General features: G+C 43.6%; 1 protein-coding gene across 2 annotated transcripts; it reads right to left on the bottom strand.

The window, feature by feature from the left end:
* Positions 1-4248: 4248 nt before the first annotated feature.
* On the bottom strand, positions 4249-19071 carry LOC311106299 (peroxisomal sarcosine oxidase-like). Of its 2 annotated transcripts, none has more exons than XM_084148602.1 (8): positions 18724-19071; positions 17510-17658; positions 15420-15645; positions 11640-11822; positions 10385-10537; positions 9528-9677; positions 6784-6859; positions 4249-4977 (listed from the first exon to the last, which is right to left on the bottom strand). In XM_084148602.1, the coding sequence occupies exons 1-8, from the start codon at positions 18829-18831 to the stop codon at positions 4847-4849; spliced, it is 1176 nt and encodes a 391-aa protein (XP_084004728.1). In that variant the 5' UTR covers positions 18832-19071; the 3' UTR covers positions 4249-4846. The 2 variants fall into 2 exon arrangements, with proteins under 2 accessions (XP_084004728.1, XP_084004729.1); XM_084148603.1 differs by having other exon boundaries at positions 15420-15630; positions 18724-19065.
* Positions 19072-20316: the final 1245 nt, after the last annotated feature.

The following is a 20316-nucleotide window of genomic DNA, read 5'->3' as shown; positions in this document are numbered from 1 at the left end:
ACCACAACCCTAACCCCAGCCTCTACCACATCCCTAACCCCAGCCTCTACCACAACCCTAACCCCAGCCTCTACCACAACCCTAACCCCAGCCTCTACCACAACCCCAGCCTCTACCACAACCCTAACCCCAGCCTCTACCACAACCCTAACCCCAGCCTCTACCACAACCCTAACCCCAGCCTCTACCACAACCCTAACCCTAGTCTCAACCCAAACCCCAACCCTTACGTTAAACCCTGGCTCAACCTTACTCCTGACCATAACCCACCCAAATAGGGCTTCCCCCACTACCAAATTGTCAATTTAACCCATGCTGACAAACCTGGCTTTATCCAATGAGCTGAATTGTAACATCACCCTTGGACCAAGAGCAGCAAACAGCGAGCCGAAATTCCCTACCTTTCCCTAGATTTATATTGTTTTGTCCAGGTCCTGTAACTACTGCACCACATTTGGATGTGTGTGATTCCTCCCTCACTATGGTTGCAGGCAGGCAGAATGCCTTGAGTTGTTAACCTCCCACCACCGTCATGCCCTGATGATCTCTCTGCTCTCCCTTGTCCTCCTGCTTCATGCCCCATCCTCCTCCCCCGTAGGTCCCTAGCAGGGCATGGTGGATGGATGGTGGATACCCAGGGCATCCGTTGCTGTCTAGAGGCTCAGTAACCCATGGATAATGTTAATCATGGAGACAGGTGGGCCGACTGACGCCATGCCTGGAGCTTTGCATAGAAGACTAACCTTATGCCAATGCTCACCTCTGGGGTTTTGTGTGGGAGGGGCTTGACCATATGGCAGTGGTTTACCACCAAAAGGACTCTGCTTTTTACATTACAGATGGTGGTGAGGTCATCAAAAGGTCTCAACACAAGATTGTAAATATCTACTGCACAGATTTGACAGTATTTAAGACGACAACATCTCGTTGGAACTGCTCCTCAGTTTACATTACGAAACAGCATTTCCTCTCAGTTTGACCTCATTCTGACCTTTTTATGCCACGCAGTGGAGTATCTAACGTTGTATTTCTTTATGGGGGACAAAATATGGATACAGTTGCCACACTATGCAACATATTTAGACGTTACTTTGTAACCTTATGAGTTACAAGGTTAATTCAAACTTTGGATTCATTTAACATTTCAATACAATTTTATTTAACACTTGATAATGTTGCATTTAATGTCAAATTTAACTATGTTTGTAAAAACAACAACTGATGACATTAGCCCCAAGCAAGCTGAGTATACTTACCAAACTAATCTTTGTTTGAGACCAGAATGACCTACCACCCTGGAGGTCATTGTAGCCCTTGAAACGCCCAAACTCAAACTCAAACTCAAACTCAAACTCATTTGAATATTAATAGACAAACACAACCTGTACGTGCTAAAGGCCAAATCACAGCTTATCGTGTGGTAAACACAACATCATTCCCATTCTCATGTGTTCGAACAGCTAAAATGAAAACAAACCAAAATGTAACCAGTCTATGGATGTCTCACAGCATTCCTTATTTCTCCCCATCTTAGTCCTCAGTGTGAGGTGACTGTGTCCAGTTGTCATCTTGATGCTATTTTGATAACAGGTAATAATGAGGACGATGTTATCTGTTAGTAGTTCAGACAGGTGCCTAGCTACCAAACAACACCTAACATACTGCATGTTGCTATGCTGCTTCAGTTGACTACCAGCCTTCCTTCCACCACCTGTTTCACATCTACCTTGATTCCCCATTCCAACCACCCCTGTGTACCCCTCATTTCTCACACCATTCCATTTACCTTGCACAAATTCTTCCAAATCATAGTCATTTCCATGGCTACAGTGCTGTGTAAAAGTATTTACCCCCTTTTTAATTTTCTCTATTTTTTATTTATTTATACTGAATGTTTTCAGATCTTCAACCAAAACCTAATATTAGATCAAGCGTACCTGAGTGAACAAATAACAAAAAATATTGTTTATTAAATAAATGAAATAAGTATCAAAGTAATTGCCCCCTTACACTCAATAACTGGTTGTGCCAGCTTTAGCTGCAATGACTCCAACCAAATACTTCCTGTAGTTGTTCATCAGTCTCTCACATTGCTGTAGAGGAATTTTGGCCCACTCTTGCATGCAGAACTGGACGACATGTCTGTCTAAAACCAAACACTGCATTCCACAGTAAGAACCTCATACCACCGGTCAAGCATGGTGGTGGTGGTGTGATGGTTTGGGGATGCTTTGCTGCCTCAGGACCTGGATGACTTGCAATCATTGAACAAACAATGAAATCTGCGCTGTATCAGATAATTCTACAGGAGAACGTAAGGCCATCCGTCTGTGAGCTGAAGCTGAAGTGCAGCTGGGTCATGCAGGAAGACAATGATCCAAAACACACAATCAAGTCTACATGAAAATGGCTGAAAAGCAACAAATGTGAAGTTTTGGAATGGCCTAGTCAAAGTCCAGACCTAATCCCAATTGAGATGTTGTGGCAGGACCTGAAACAAGCAGTTCATGCTTGAAAACCCACAAATGTCGCTGAGTTAAAGCAGTTCTGCATGGAAGAGTGGGCCAAAATTCCTCCACAGCGATTTGAGACTGATTAACAACTACAGGAAGCATTTGGTTGGAGTAATTGCAGATAAAGGTGGCACAACCAGTAATTGAGTTTAAGGGGGCAATTACTTTATCACACAGGGGCATTGGGTGCTGCATAACTTTGTTTATTAAATAAATGAAATAAATATGTAATTGTTGTGTTATTTGTTCACTCAGGTTCCCTTTATCTAATATTAGGTTTTGGTTGAGGATCAAAAATATGTTACATTTTTTTTGTTGAGAAAATCAGGGGGAAAGGGGGCAAATACTTTTTCATGTCACTGTACTTAGCACTCACTCTCATAGTTGACAGTCATTTTGTGGTTTCTGTCTCTCTCACACATTTGTTTTTAAGATTAAGACTCTGACACATCTTGGCCTATTTAGAAGGCTTGTGACAGACTAGGGGCAGATGGAGAGGGAACAGAACAATTAGAGGAAGAACACTTGAGTGGATCTGTGTTATGTTAGTTGTTTTATCTTCCATGGAAGCTGACAAAGAGCTCTGATTGGTGAAAAAGAACAGCCACTGTTCTATTAGCATTGAAGCAGTGGTAGAAAAATATTGGAATATGCAAATCAGAGATGAAAACCTTAATCCCCTTAAGCACGTCTTTTCAAATTCATGGCAGGTGTTCTATCTGATAAGAGCCCCACTCTTGCCCTCTGAACCTACCTGGCAGATAGGACAAATAACCCCCCTGAGAGGAGGAAACATTAAAACAGGTCTTGTTTATCTGTCTGTGTCACCACCTTCTAGCAGTGTGGTGACGTGGAAAAAGCTGCTATCAGTGTCAGTTTCCTGTCATTCCCTGAGCTACATTTCTCCCTGTTTCTCCATGTCACATCGGCAGCAACAAGAGTGAGTTTATGGTTCCTCATGGTGGCATGTCTCCCCTCAGGCTACGTTCATCCCACCACCACCAGTCCCCCTTTCCTGTCAGCTCAGGTTTATGTGCCTATATTATAACATGGTCTATGTCTGATTAACTGAGGGTAAAGTCTAATTGCCCACTCTGACAGACCATTATTATCCTTTGACTATCAAGTGCTTAAAGGGATAGTTCAACCAAATTACATTCACTTGTATTTGTGGCAAAGTCAAGTGTCCAAAAAAGGAGCTAGGACCCAGAGCCATGAAGCTGGCTATAGAGAGACAGAAATAGGGCACTACTTTCAAACGTTCATCTGGTTATTAAAACCGTATCCCATACAGACATGTTTAGAAGTAGATGTTCCAGTGTGTCCTTTCCTCCTGAATAATGGTGGGTGAATATTTGCCTTTGCATGTTTAATGTTCTCCTAATTCTCTATCAATTCAAAGTCACTTAGAGCCGAGAGACTGTGGTGCGCTGATCTCTCTGCGTCTCACTGTATAATTTTCTCATTCCCACTGATGGCTGTGGTTGGCAACCATTGTAACAGGCTGGCTGATTAGTGATTAAAATGTTTACATGGGGAAAAAGGTACAGGCAGAGGCACACACCACTGAAGGCTGCACACTGCATACACACTGCACACACAGCTGGCTGCGCAAAGACAAATGGCTCCACGGCTGATGTCTTTTTAACTATGTGCTTCACTTGAAAAAGGCCTCACTCGAGGGAGTGAGAAGGGGAGAGGTAGTGATGCATAAAAGCATACGGGCCAATAAGGGTACTATTTTCTCCCCAAGTTTAATACCATTTGTCACAGATGAACGCGTTTACAGTTCTTCAACAATGTTACAGTTGGCCTTTAGACTCACCTCTATCAGCTGGCTTACCATTAGGGCCTTCCTCTTAGACTTTGATTGTTGCTTTCATGATGGTTAGATATATTTGTTTTGTTATTTAAAAAATTGTTTTTTATTTGTTCTTTTATTTTGTGCACTTTGATATTATTCTTGTATAATGAAAAGTGCATTACAAATGTAATACATTATTATTAATATTATTATTAGTCTGGTTTGAAATGATGCAGGATGGGTCCCAGGTCCAAACAGAGGCTATGAGAGTATGATTTACAGAGCAGTATTAACACAGCAGCTGAGAGATCAGCTTTAGTGAATCATTGATTTGTTTCCACATCTCATTTCAAGGCTCTCATCCCTACGTCACTTTTCTCAACGATTAGCTTGAAAAGTAAATATTTATTTGCGAGCGACCATTGTTTGTTTAGGCTTCAGCCACACTGGTATGAAAACCTTCAATTTCTTCATTTTGTAAAGGTCTGGTTCCTGAGAAAAATGGTTGTTATAGCCAACGATCCCGATCCTACAGTGCTGACTTGGAGTGGGCTTGGAAGCGTCTGATTCTGAAGGGGGAGAGGTCATAGGAGGGCACTTCTCCCTGGCTCAGTTCACACAGCAGCTTGCCAATGATTGGGCCAAACTTGAATCCGTGACCTGGGGGGAGAACAAATCACAGTAAGTGAGGCAGGTAGGTCATCAAACTCAGAGGCTGCATCTCAAGAGCACCCTATAGGCTTTATTTAGGCTCTATAAAGGGGGGATATAGTGCACTAAATAGGGTAAAGGGTGTCATTTCAGGTTTGCCAAGAGTCTATAATGTGCTGAAATATATGTGGAACACCACAATGGGCCTCTATAAATAACCTGTGTGTTTCTGGCCCATTGTCTGAGTCAGTCGGTCTGTTTGAGCCGCCTGACATAAAAGAGGACAGGAGCTATTGCGCTGACCGTCACAGGGCATCTATTCATTTAAGTGGGCTCAAGCCAGAGATAAATGAAGGAGATTTGTCCCTCCTTTCAGCGATGAGCCTGCCGTGAGCTGTCAGCCTAGGGGTGAGTTGAGGAAACTGACGCTCTACTCAGGAGAGGTGAATTCTTCTTGTTGCTATGGGTCTGAGGGAGGAAGGAAAACTCTGAATGTCAACTGGGCTTAAGAATGCCTTGCATGAGTTCTCTCTCTGCCTGATAAAGTTCTCAGAGCTCCCATGGATCCAGCCAGGCTTTGAAGTCATAAAAGCCTCAGTGATTTGCATCCGGGGCTATAGCGAACGAACTGTAGGCCACTCTGACAGTTCGCCACATGTGTTTTTTGTAGGAAGAGGTGAGGGGCCCTCGATGGCAGGCCCAAACCCGCTGGGTGCCTTTGTAACCATGGCAACCCCCAGGACTTGCTTTAAAGTGCTTATGGCTTTTGATAACTCAAGCAGAGGAGGGGGAGGGGGAAGAGGGGAAAGAGGAGCTGCACATTTTTTGTAGTATTGCGATTAACCCTGTGCACTGATTGAACACAGCACAGTGCTGCACAGTCTTTACTAGAGCACCTGGGTTAAAACACTGATAATATGGTAAATGCAAGTTGAACAGGTTAATAGACCGTGATGAACAGTCATCCTATTATGGTTCATTTTCCATTGAAAAAGGACTTGAAAATAAAAATGTCTTACCCCTCAGATTCTACCACCAAGGGACCAATGGGTTCAGAAGCAAAACACTTCTTCAATTCATACTAGTATTGATTATGTGGCTTCTCAAATGGCTTTCTCTAACCCGCGGAGCTAATCCTCCTTGTTATCCAGTAGCACTCTCTCTCTCTCACCAGCCAACTGCACTGTGTGCCAGCCAGGTCCTTTAAAAACTATTACAAGTGGAAATTAATTACACATATAATTACTGTAGGAGGCGGCTATCAGAGCAGATGGAACAGGAGCCAGGAGACCCCAGCCGTCGGCCCATTGGGACAGGGAGGAGAGGACCCCCACACTGCCTCACCCGCCCCACACAGACAGACAGAGAAAGACAGACAGAGAGAGAGCAAGCGAGCAGACAGAGAGAGCACCTCAAAGACGTTAATTAGGGAATAAAATGGGTCTGGACTCAAAGCTCAACTCTTCACCCTTCACAGCCGGCTTGAAAGACTGTCTAATTAAAAGTTGTCTGACTTTTCCCTGTGTAAGATCTCGCTCTAAGATACAGCTACAGCACACAGAGCTGAAGTAGGTTCAGAGGGCTCTGTGATGTTCAGCACCACTCTGGGCCAGAGTGTGTGCCGGGTGTCAGTGTTGAAAAAACATTTTAAAGCTAAACTCTTTGGGCTTTTGCTCATCCACACACATCCACTATTATACTGTATGTTGTGAGTGACACTATGGATGCAGCCATGTTGGGGTATGATGTGGAGCTGCGGGACTTGTTATGTTGGGCCAGAAAGAAAGACAATACTCATGTTCAGCACATACACACCTGAGAAGCCTGCTCCGATAACGATATTACTGTGAGTGGGATGGTGGTCCAGGACAAAATGGTTGTCTGGCGTGACCTGCAACAGAAAGAGATGGTGAATTGAGAGAGAGAACAAGAGAGGGGGAGGCAAATCAGGCGAAATGTGGTAATGGGATAGTGATGGAGGGAAAGAGAGAGAAAAGATTGAGGGAACCAGCAGCTTGGTTAAAGAAACTCATCTGAGAAGAATAAATCCTGTCCATTTTGGACCCCAACTGCCATCTGTTTGGGGATTGGAGATGACATCCATTAGTGGAGAGTGAGGTAAGTTGAACCAAAGGGATAAGTTGAGCCACCCTTGTTTCTAGGAAACCATATACAAAATGTATATTTGACCAAATATAATTTCATGGAGTCTGTGAAGGAAGAAACCATATGGAAAAAGTGGTAAGCAAGTTACACTACATTACCTAAATTATGTGGACACCTGCTCGTCGAACATCTCATTCCAAAATCATGGCATTAATATGGAGTTGGTCCCCCCTTTGCTGCTATAACAGCCTCCACTCTTCTGGGAAGGCTTTCCACTAGATGTTGAAAAATCTGCTGCAGGGACTTGCTTCCATTCAGCCACAATAGCATTACTGAGGTCAGGCACTGATGTTGGGCGTTTCAATTGGGCGTTCCAATTCATCCCAAAGGTGTTCGATGGGGTTGAGGTCAGGGCTCTGTGCAGGCCAGTCAAGTTCTTCCACACCAATCTCGACAAACCATTTCTGTATGGACCTCGCTTTGTACACGGGGGCATTGTCATGCTGAAAAAGGAAAGGGCCTTCCCCAAACGGTTGTCACAAAGTTGGAAGCAGAAAATTGTCTAGAATGTCATTGTATGCTGTAGCGTTAAGATTTCCCTTCACTGGAACCAAGGGGCTTAGCTCGAACCATGAAAAACAGCCCCAGGCCATTATTCCTCCTCCATCAAACTTTACAGTTGGCACTATGCATTCAGGCAGGTAGTGTTGTCCTGGCATCCGCCAAACCCAGAATCGTCTGTTGGACGGCCAGATGGTGAAGCGTGATTCATCACCCCAGAGAACACATTTCCACTGCTCCAGAGTCCAATGGCGGCGAGCCTTACACCACTCCAGCCGACGCTTGGCATTGCGCATGGTGATTTTAGACTTCTGTGTGGCTGCTCGGCCATGAAGCTCCCGACGAACAGTTCTTGTGCTGACGTTGCTTCCAGAGGCAGTTTGGAACGCAGTAGCAAGTATTGAAACCGAGGACAGACGATTTTTACGCGCTACGCACATCAGCACTCGGTGGTCCCGTTCTCTGAGCTTGTGTGGCCTACCACTTCGCGGCTGAGCCGTTGTTGCTCCTAGACGTTTCCACTCATAATAACAGCACTTACAGTTGACAAGGGGAGCTCTAGCAGGGCAGAAATGTGACGAACTGACTTGTTGGAAAGGTGGCATCCTATGACGGTGCCATGTTGAAAGTCGCTGAGCTCTTCAGTAAAGCCATTCTACTGCCAATGTTTGTCTATGGAGATTGCATGGCTGTGTGCTCGATTTTATTCACCTGTCAGCAACGGGTGTGGCTGAAATAGCCGAGTCCACTAATTTGAAGGGGTGTACACATACTTTTGTATATATAGCATAGGTCCAAAAAACAGATTTTCACCAAGTCAAATGAATGTATTGTTAGAGGTTTCATGATGCTTGTATCTAAACCAAAGTAGATAATTTAAAGATTGTTCTATACATCAGTTGGGGTCTCTATAAGCTTCAATATGAGGTCCTAAACCTAGCAAGATAGTGCATCCTTGTAGCTATGTGGGCTAATATAGTGAAAACTTTTGCCTTGGGGTAAGTTCAGCCAATGGTTGAGCCAATGGCAAGTTAAACAAATTGAAGTGTTTTCTTCCCAGGCATAATGCAAGGCATTATCTCTGGGATATGAGGTAACAACAGGGCCTGGCCTATGTTAAAAGTGTTTTAAAAAGTACAAAGTGTTTGCTAGATGTTAAGCCTGTGTTAAAAGATGCTTAAAATGCTAAAAATACCAAAAGGTGATTGTGAGGAATTGTGTTTGGGAAATAAAGATAGACATGGTTTTAAAAAGGTAGTGGTAATATTTCATTCATTACAGAAATTTGTAGGCGGCTTAACTTACCTTGTCCCGCGGCTCAACTTACCCCATACCCGGACAAGCTGTTTTCAAAACTGTAATGTTTACATGAATTCTGATTATTTCCTGGGATACACAACATCCTGAAATATATGTTGACAGAGTGATGCTGAATGTAAAAAGGCTCAACTTACCCCACTCTCCCCTACTGTGCCCCATTCTCCATGCAGTAGGCTACTCTGACTACGGGGCAGGAATGACATGTGGTTTCCAATGATATTCAGTGTCTGTGATGTTTTCCATTAGTGTTTGAATCCCAAAGGTAATGCAGCCGTGCAGCATGTGATGTGATTGGCATGGCAAACAGGACAATGGTTCCCTCTCTGAATTTTCAAATCCAGAACCACCCTTATCCCATTTCTATTCTGTACCTTTCCTTGGTGGGAAGATCAAAGATTTGTTTTATTATAAATAATTAAGTCCAACTGAAAGGATGATGGTACACTAATTGTACCGATTCAGAGTAAATTGCCATTGTGGGCCATTACTGTAATATGGCCATTTCTGGGATACAGTAAGCAGCAGAGATGTTAACGTTGCGTACATGCAGCTCTGAGACTGGTAATACTCACTGTGTACATGCAGCTCTCCACCACAGCAGGGATGGGCACCAGGCCAGGGAAGCAGCGGGTGATGTAGCGCTGTAGGATGTCTATGTCCCCCCTGTCCGTCTGTCTGTCCCTATCGTCAGGGTCCGTCTCAGGGCCAGTGTGGTAGCAAAGCTTCAAACAGAGAAGAAAAACAACATCAACAAACTGTATTCAACTTAGAGTCTAAGTGCACTTACCAGGAACATCGACTGTAGGTAGAACAGTATAAGGCCTATGTAATATAAATGCAATGTTCTATGAAGTGTGGCCAACTTTTATTTTGAAAGGTAATTACCTTTGAAAATAAAATGCCTTAGTCTGATTGAGCATTAGCCATCTATCTACAGTACATGGGTTACAAAGCACTGTTGACTACACCACAGAGTGAATAATGTGATGTGGCACAGCCATCTGTCCCCCTCCTTTGCCTGCATGTTGGGTGCTGCTATTACTCTCCCAACTCCTGCTAGCTCTCCATCATGCTCAAAATAGAGATGGAATAGAAAATGGAAACGCAAAACACAGTCAACATTACCCTGTGATTATGTATCCGGAAGTGTTGGAGAACTTTGGAGGCAGACAGTGTTGCTGCCCTACTTCTGAGGTCAGCAAAAGTTTAACGTATTTCTATTTAAATTCAATACAATAAGACCAGGAAACAGTGTAATGGAGGTGGTTTGGTGAACTATGCTTGTGTAGTTAGTAAACTTGCTTGAGACCTAAAGCAAAGGCATCCCTGAATCCTGTGTGGAACATTATGGTATCTAAAAGCCCAAACCTAACTGAACAAGGTGGTTTATTTGGGGGTATTTTCTTTTGTCTGGCTGAATTGAGCCCACCTTCATCAGGCCTGGGTACTCATTGGACGGGAGGCCGTAGATGTGATGCTTTGCCTCCTCTGACTCCAGCTGGATGAAGCAGGGGAAGCGGTGCTGGATGTTGTAGGAGCCAGGGACCTTCTCCCTCCAGTAGCACACATTAATCTTTATCACCTAGTTAATCAGGGAAGCAACAGACAAATAGACAGTCATCCGCATAGTGCAAGGACCCGGGGCCCAGGCATAAGCCTCCATAGAAATTATTCTGGGTTTGATTAAAGAAGATCCTTGCACTTGGGAAGATGTTTCCCTCCCTCATGTTACCCATTACCATCGTTTTATCGAATCCAACTGCAATTACAAAGGTAGCGGTGGTGTAGTGGCAGTGAGAATGGGGATATAATTAAATGCATACACACTCATACAAATCACATCTTCCCTGCACGTGGTAATAAGGACACAATGTTCGCTAGCTTTCAGTTTAATGAACTAACAGGCAGCCGTCTCATTCTGGGGTCCATAAAAATTCAGTAGAAAGAGACAGAGAGACAGACAGAGAGCATTATTTAAGGCGAGCTCATACCTCATACTTTCTCTATGCGCTCACTCAGGCATGGCTTCCACGGGCCCCTCTCGCTTTCCTGAATAATGCAATTCCAATACAAACTCCAATTCTCTACTTAAATAACGCCCAGTATTTTTTCAGCACCTTTTCTTTTGGGTGGGTGATATATTGTGAGATTGCTTGGCTGGTTCCCTCCCTACCGCTCTGTGTAAAAGATAGTCTGGGAATGTGTTTGTTTAGTTTATTCCTCATAGTAGACTGAGTGTTCCGCCAGCACTGGGCTGCAGACTCTCCCTCTTGGTTTGCTGTGAACCAACCAGAGCTATGGCGAGTCATCGCTCCCTGCTTATAGCCTGGGGGAGTGAGGCTATATTTGGGGAAATTTGACTTGAAAATGTTGCCCTTATCTACTAACAAGAATGATGTGAATGGGTATGGGTTTTATGGTTGCGTGCTGAACTCTGGAATAGAGCTTTAAATCCTTTCTGCTTTAAATCCTTTCTTAAATCTTGTGCTGTCAAATACATGCTCCGTAAAGCTTGATTGCAAGTGCCATATTGTCTATTTGTGTTTGAGTGCATAACGTGTGACAGTGCGGTATGACCAAAGATATGGAGCATATCACAGCATGCCTAGTGTGACAGTAGTGGACAGCATTCCACTGGAGTGCATTGGAGTGTGAGCTCATGTTCGAGGTAGTGAGTAGCTTACCTGCAGTGGTAGCTGAAGGCCTGTGTGGGACAGCAGGGTGTTGGCCCAGGGTCCAGCTGTGATCACCAAGTGCTTAGCTCTGTACATCCCACTGACTGTCGTCACGGTTACCACAGAGCCCGGTGTGATGTCAATCACTTTTTGTCCGTCCTTGATCATGCCCCCCAATTTCTGGAACTGTCCCTGGTGATGGAGAGAGAGAACAGTTACTGTAGTGTAAGGTACGCAAGGTGTGTTCAAAATGAATGAGACCAAACGGACACAGAGGAACCTTAGTAACTAAAGTGGAATAGTATCAAGCAGGTAACGTGTAAATAAACCAACCACAATGCAAGTGAAGTTTACAGTCCATATAAGCATCCCAGTCACAACTAATCCTGAGGTGAACTTCTCCTCCATCGAGGGTTAGTTAAAGTTTAACAGGAAGGGAGTGGAATGTGGATGTCTAGGCAGGTATTAGAGAGCCAACCAAGGGGCAGGGCAGCTGAAACCTTAATGAAGCAGTCTTAATATCTACTAGAATAGAGTGCAGGTAAGAGACCTGGGTGCCTCTGTGAGCCTGTGAGATACAGCCCATCTGCTGATTGTGATGGATGAGTTATTGTGCAGAATGGTGGAGTGTTCTAGAAGTCTCTGTGTACAATGGTACAAGGCCAAGGAGGCTCAGAATGATACAGTCAGAGAAGGGTAGTCTGTCTGTCTCCGCATAGTAACGGCTGTCATGGTAACAGCTGGGTCTGACAGAGACCTCTGACAGAGAGATATCTAAGAGACCTTGGCTTCAGACTTGAAGTGAGAGTAGTTTGCTCATAATCACACAGTTAACACACATATACAGTGGCGACCCGTCATTCAGGGCAGGTGTGGCAGAGCCACCTGTTTTGAGCCCCACCTGTTTTGCATGTTATTTTGGTATTAATACGTGTCACATTTCAGTTTGCAAACAATGTTTTTTTTAAAACAACGCTGCATACAAACATGGTCTCCTAATGCAGGTGTTTCAGCCTAGCTCAGTGCTTTCTGTGGTGGAGGGGCAGCCAGCGGAAAATACAGAGCATAGGCATTGGTAATCTTCTCTAGTTGCGCTGTGATTGGCTCAGTGTTCTGTCACTCATGGGGACACTACGTCACCACAGAATCTACAGGAGAGCTAGGCAGTTCAAGCCCCCTTGGGTGCTGCCATTGATTTACATTAGAAGTGCCCATCCAAGAAGGCTCAAGGTCATTGGCCACAGATACAATTACGTCAAATCACGTTATATCTACTGTAGCTTTGATTGGACTGATCATGTCAACATCATACTTTCAAAATCTTAGCTAGCAAGCTAGACAAACAGTCATCATCATGAATCACGTCGACAATCTACTGGCAAATCCTTTTCATATGAAGAGAAATTATAGATAAAACGTATCAGTGCTCATCGGCCATTGGACATAAACATTACACATCAAGTTGGAATTCACAAATGCAACAATGAGTGGTTTGGAAGGAATCAGTGGCTAACTGCAAGTGTTGCAAAGCAATCACTATTTTGCTTCCCCTGCCTGCTATTCGGTGGAGAGGGTGTGTGGTCCAAGTCTGGGTTTAAGGGTCTCTTTTCCAAGCTTAAAAGGATAAACAGTCACACGCAACACCATGGGCCAGAAAAGGTTGAATACATTGGCCATGCTGTCAATCCAGCATGACTTCTGCCACGTTCAAAACAACTGGAAACTCGGAATTGGGAAATCTAAGACTTCAGTGAGTTCAAGACAACTGGGAACTCTGGAAAGTTTAACGGTCATCCAACTCGGAATTCCAAGTCGGGAACTCTGGCCTCTTTCTAGAGCTCCGACCTGAAGATCACTGACGTCATGATTCAACCTTGTTTTTTTCCGAGTTCCCAGTTGTCTTGAAAGCACCATTAATCCAGAGAATGCCAGACTGATGGCAAAGTTTAATGACAAAATATGCCCACAAGAAGGCCGCGCCACCTTCCCATTCAGTGAGCACAACAACGGTGAGTCCAAAAATGTATTGTATGCTGCTGCATAAATGATGTAATATGCCAGGGAGATATGTATACTGTAGCTAAGAAAGTAATACTACGTGTATGTTGTGTAGTAAGCTGTTAGTAGCCCATGTGCCTCACCCTAATAATTTGGTCCCTTTCCCCCTCATAACTTAGCCTACTGTTCTGACTTGGTGGTGTACATGTAGCCTATAACCTGTTTTAGAGAAATGTAATCATCGAATATTGTAAGAGCTTTCATTGTCTGCTTATATGCCCCCTTTATTTATCCTACGGGTCTGACTTGGTGTACAGGGACAATACTGTAAGAATGGCCCATTTTCTGAATTCTGTCGCTGTTCATTTCAAAAGTGCTGAACAAATAGTTATATTGACTACGTCCGTCTTCCCTCGCTCATTAATGTCTTAATCGAAATTACAGATTGCCTCCTATACGCTCGGCATTCCCTTATGCCATAGTTTGTACATCTCAGTTGTCAGTAGAAACCACATTTGTTTAAGCAAGTAAGCCATATCAGCTATGTTTTATAAAAAGGCAATAAATGAGGCTGAATTAACTGTTTTGCTGCCAGACAAGGCTCTGCTGATAGCCAGGTGTAGCGGTGGTAAGGATTCACTCCATGGTGCTGAAAATAAAATTATGCTGTTGGGACAGCTTTATGTAGGCCCTAACAGTTTGTGTGCACCATTTGTCACTGTTATAGTGCATTTAATGTGTTGTTTAGTGTTGTGTTGTGTAGTGGCTTTGCTGGCATGAATATTATAAAAAATGTTGTTTGCCCCACCAAGATTTTCATGCTAAAATCACCACTGCACATATAGTGGAAAAACACTCATGGTTATGCACATGTGCAAACTCTCAAAGACACAGATACCCCACCCCTTCACAAAACATAAATAAGAAATGATCGATGCTGGCAGATTGTGAGACAGAATGTTGATAGGAGGTTATGAAACTAGACATTCAGACAGAATGAGAATGCATGGTGGTAATCTTGGCGGCTGTAGAAACGTCTATAATCACAACTAACGACAAGTTGTAATGTATGCTTTATGCTTGATCTGAACAAAAGAGAGGAAAAATCTGTTCAATCAATACAAGACAGGACCATTGTTCCGAGGCAGCAGTAAAATAATAAAGCGTTTCAGTTGGTGTTTTCAGGCTGTTTCTCTCCAATGCTTTGTTTCTCCTTGCCAATGTCTGAATAAACTGAATTCAATGCTATAAAAAGTTGTCAAAAAATACTACTACTTTTGTCAATGTCTACCTAGGCATATGAAAGCTATATGTCATCGTTCAGTTCATATTTTCTTTGTCTAGCTGTCTCACTTACACCATATACAGTATTCCCAAATTGTGTGTACAAGCCATCATGTATTTCCTAATTAGTGGTCAAAACATAATTACCTAGCTGCTGATAAAGACTAATGAATGATCATTACAGAGTCTGACGCATTGGGGTAATGTAAAGGATAAACAGGACAGCATTAAAGGAAAGGGAAAGCTGTACTTTATGGAGTTCTTATCACACCCTAGAAGAAGCACTGAGCCAATGTGGGTTAAAGGTACAAGGCCAATCAATTAACAGCATCTAGTAATAATGATCTCCTCTAGGATGCAAACATAATCCAGAATGGCTTTTACAGATTTGTAAACAATACATACCAAAACTGTGTCACTTTTACCTGCACCGTTTTGAGTGTGCGGTCAGCGTACAGCATCTTACCTGTACTGTTTTGAGTGTGCGGTCAGCATACAGCATCTTACCTGTACTGTTTTGAGTGTGCGGTCAGCGTACAGCACTCCGGCAGTGGTGTCCACCAGGGCTGCGTTTCCCTGGGACAGGTTAACATGGGGGATGTGTTGGCTGAACTCCTCCCTCGGCAGGATCACTATGGGAACCTTGTTCCTCTCCAGTGTGGACTTGAACACCTGGTAGTCCCCCTTCTCTGGACCCATCACTAGCAGACCTGTACGTCTGGGAGAGGAGGTCCTAATCACCATGTAGTGAATATCCGGTTTTCATTTGTGGAAATAAATAAACTAAGATAAACTAAGGCCTAGATTCAACCCGTATCACGGAAGATCCGCACAATAGCGCGATTACATTTTAAAATCAAGTTTCCGTGTTTACGGAGACTGCATTCATGCTATACGCTGCATATGTCGGCTCAACCGGAAATTATCTTCACATTTCAATTGCGCTATAACGCAGATCTTCCGTGATACGGATTGAATCTAGCGCTAAGCTAAAATCATTGGGGTTCAGAGAACCATGCTCACATGATGAATAACCATGCCTGAGACCCAAGACGTGTGTTAGCCCCCCGAGCTAATGGCTTTTAGCTCAGCAGGCTAACACAGTTGTGATACCACAGGAGGCTGCTAAGGGGTGGACGGCTCATAATAAAGGCTGAAACAGAGCTCATGGAATGGCATTTGAAACCATTCCACCCATTCCGCTCCAGCCATGCCCTATGAGCCCGTCCTCCCCAATTAAGGTGCCACCAACCTCCTGTGTGTGATACATAGAAGACCCGGGTTCAAACTCATTCGTCATATTTGCAAGTGGTTTGAACCTTAACATCTACAACATAAAGCAAGCCTTGTAAATCAATCAACAGCTTGCCATACATGTACTGTAAATAAGGTCCCAGATGGCCTCTTACAATCTAATCTAATGAAGGCAATCTGATGAAACAACAGTTTGTAAACAGAGTACACTGAGAATAATTAATGTTGTAAAATCCCAGCCTGTGGTAAGTTATAGGGTCTCAGAGTGAAAGGTTAGGAAACACAGGGGGCCCTAATGCAGCAGTCTGGTTGATGGATGGATGGCTGGCTAAAGGCTGCTCCAACATCTGTCAACGGACATGACGCATGGGCCATCACCTGCTAACGGCTTTACCCATTCATCAGAGAATTTTAGGAGTGTGTCCTGCTCTCCACAGTGTGTGTGTGCGTGTGTGTGTGTGTGAGAGCGAAGGAGAGCGCGTGAGTGCATATAAGATCCTAAACATGATGCATGCTTCCATGCCACCCATGTGATGACTGAGTGATGCTGGTTCGCTGGTTGCAATGTATGTGTGTGGCCATACCGCTATACAGAATGGCCTGTGGCCAAAGGGCTTTTGGTTATCGTCCAACCCATCTCAAAGTCCATCCCCAGGGCTGAGAAACGACAGAGGCGTGAAGCATTGCTCAGAAAGATTCACGCAGCCATAGCTTCAACATTTCTCATTGTGCTGCAGTTTTATCCAGCCCAAGGGCACAGGTGGCCTTAGTGTGGGGACCGATCAGTCATCTGCCATGGATGGCTGCTCCGAGGGAGGTACATCTATAGCTATTGTGTGCTTGCCTTGGGAACATAACATGGGTGGGGTAGAAGACTGGTGATTGATCCATCAGTCATCTAACAGTATAATGATCAATTTGTTATGCAGCTGACTGATACTGACAACCAAAAGGGGTTTCAAACTAAGACAATGGTTCAGGGAAGCTTTAGGTGGGGAGGTAGAGGTTGAAGGCTCTGACTGTCTGGCTCCAACTTTGATCCTGCTGTAGTATTTACAAGAACAAACCCTCTTCGCTCTGGGAATGAGAATTGGGGTTTATTGAGACGAAAAAATCCTTGTTCCACATTCAAAGGCAGGCAGGGAGCTGTCTGGGGTGATTCAGTGATGTGTGAGGTAATGAGAAAGTAATCCATCTATAGCTCACACAGATTGAGTTGCTGCTTGAACACTGGCGAAACACATTGAATGCGACAAATCTCAGTGTTCTGGTATAAAGCTTTTACAATGTTCTTCTAACGCTGCTATTGAGACAGACCTTATACTTTTGCTTAAGGCACTCACCTGTAAAGCTTGACGTTGGCCTCTTTCTCCAGCTGAGTCCAGAGCTGATAGCATTCCTCCATCATGTGGGTGTAGTAGTCCTCGTCGTAGGCCTTGCGGATGATGCGTGTCTGGCCATGAGAGCTGCCACGAGAGTGCGGCAGGACAAACTGAGGAACAAGGCATTCAGAAACAGAGTTGGAGATGCCATTTTCATATTCACAGGACCTTTTTCCCTAGCCTTTTTGGGGCCCTAAGAAAAACTTTGTCATGGGGCATAGAGAATATGTTGCTGTTTTAAAGCAAGTTTGCACAATTTTACACATTATACCATGGGGTGGAGAGAAGATTTAGAAATTTTATAAATCATGCAATTCTGCTCATTTTGCCATGGGGGTGGAGAGAAATTTTGCAGTTTCAAAGCAAATGTTCTGCAATTCTAGGTTAATATGATATCTGAGTATGAGTGACTAACAAAATCAATGGTGGCCCCCTAGAGGTCAGGGTCCCTGGCACGTGCCCTGCCAGTAATTCTAACATGATTACCAAACATATCTAAAAATGTTAGCTGACATGGGCTGATTGAGTCTGTCAGTGATTGACATAACAAGAAAAAAACAGCTTACACACAACCACATTTCGAAATTGCACCTTGTGTATTCTACTATTCTAAAGCTGAACAGTAAATTGATACCCGATTTAGTTCCACCCCCCCAAAAAAAATATATATATACAGAAGCAGTCGCTTATGTCGCATATTCACATGGAAGTTTGAAACATGCTGAAACTATAGCTAGGTCTACAGTAGGCCAGTTCAAAGTGCCAAATATAACAATACAAAGAAAAACGTTATCACTTCTAAATAATTTGTAATAACCCCGTCGATCATGTAATTATGACGACGTAGGCTCAGTTGGTAGACATGCGTTTGCAACGCCAGGGTTGTGGGTTCGATTCCCACGAGGGACCAATACGAAAATGTATGCACTCACTACTGTAAGTCGCTCTGGATAAGAGCGTCTGCTAAATGACAAAAAATTTTTTTAATGTAGGCTACCAACAAGTCGTTGCATTGGAGTTGACACCATATAAATTCAGTGGTTCGTACAGAACCACTGAATTTATATGGTGTCAACTCCAATGCAACGACTTGTTGGTAGCCTACATTTTAAAACATTTTTGTAATTTAGCAGACGCTCTTATCCTGTTGCCAACTCGCTTTATAAATTACAAACCTGTTCAAGTAGAAGGGTGTTCTTGTTATTTTTCGCAAGGTTATAGGCAGTGAAAGAGCCCTGAACCCCGGCTCCTATCACTATGCAGTCGTAGTCTTGGGAAGACATGTCTAGGGTCTGCTGTAGCCTGTATTCACAGACTCCTCATTTGACCCGCTTTATGTTACTCCAGTTCTCAAGCACGCCTGGCCAAAGTTCTCCGTTATGTAACAGCGATTGACAGTACGCTCAAGTCTACACTACACTTGCCTTGTTCTGGAAACTCGGCAAAATACAAGGTCAAATCATGACGTCAGTGATCTTCAGGTCGGAAATTCGGAAAGAGGCCCGAATTCCCGATTTGGAATTCCGAGTTGGATGACCGTTCAAATCGATTTTTCCCAGTCTGAGCTCGTTTATTTCCGAGTTCCCAGTTCTTTTGAACGCGGCAACTCCCCCCACAGGGTGCCTGCTAAATATGGCCCTATTTAAATTACACATAGGATTACATAATTAAAAACTCATTTTCTTATATGATCCACATTCAGAAGAAATGTTGCCGAAGAAATCAGCTAAAGGCCTACAAAACTGTCTCGTTGCTGTCAATGCTCCATACAATTGCGGTGCGCTTGTGAACATAGAGAACCAAGCCGCGCTGGAAATTTTAAAAACTCGTGATTTTTTGCAGACTATAGGTTTGCGCTAAATTATGTTACTTTGACAAAAAAAGTAATATTTCAAATAAAATGAAGCTAACCATTTCATACAATTTCCAATCGGTATAACTTCTAACTGCAAGAGGAAAACAACATTAGTAGAGATGTCAAGTTTGCAACCCTCTTGGCTCAAGCATTTTGAGAGGGTCAATCCTGTTGGGCAAATACATGGGAAACAATGTATTATCACTCATTTTAGATGGCAGCAAAGTCAAATATATCGAGGTTTAGTTAGCTCAGGCAGAGCCATAGATAGCTAGGCCTATCTAGGGTGGTTGATACTGTTCAAGTTGCCATGGTTATACGAGGTCCCCCATCCTAATTTGCTATGAGGACAGCTCCATTCTCCAATTGTTCTTATGGTTGCAATAATTGCACTCCATTTATGGGTAAGGGTAAAAATAAAGATAGCATCTTCCAACTCAACCAACAATCAGCCACAAACAAATTCTGTGTCTTTTTTCATTAGCTTACTGTCACGATCGTCGAAGGGAGTAGACCAAGGCGCAGCGTGATGTACGAACATACTTCTTTTATTTAATGAATGCACAAACAACAAACTATAATGTTTGTTGTTCGTGTGTGTTATTGGATGCTAGCATGCTAGTTAGCTATGGTGTCATAGTTAGGCATCGTGGGCTGTTGTGGGTAGTTAGTAGGTTAGTTATTGTAGGTTAGCATTGTTTTCGTCGGTGCCGGGTGTAGCACGAAGCTAGCTAGCTAGCCGTTTTTCAAACTAAGTCAACACAGTAGCCATTGCTAGCTAGCCAACACGACCAGCTAACTGTACTGTAGCAGCTAAATACAATATATTTGTGCTAGCTAGCCAACGTTTAATTATTGCTGCGTTATGAAAGGAACTAGACACGGACACGAATTATCTGTTTAGTGTGTTAAC

The sequence above is a fragment of the Coregonus lavaretus genome (assembly GCF_964263955.1).
Source record: "Coregonus lavaretus genome assembly, chromosome: 30".
Lineage (NCBI taxonomy): Eukaryota > Metazoa > Chordata > Actinopteri > Salmoniformes > Salmonidae > Coregonus > Coregonus lavaretus.
The sequence above is the reverse complement of the archived record's forward strand: the minus strand, read 5'-3'. Positions and strand labels throughout refer to the sequence as shown.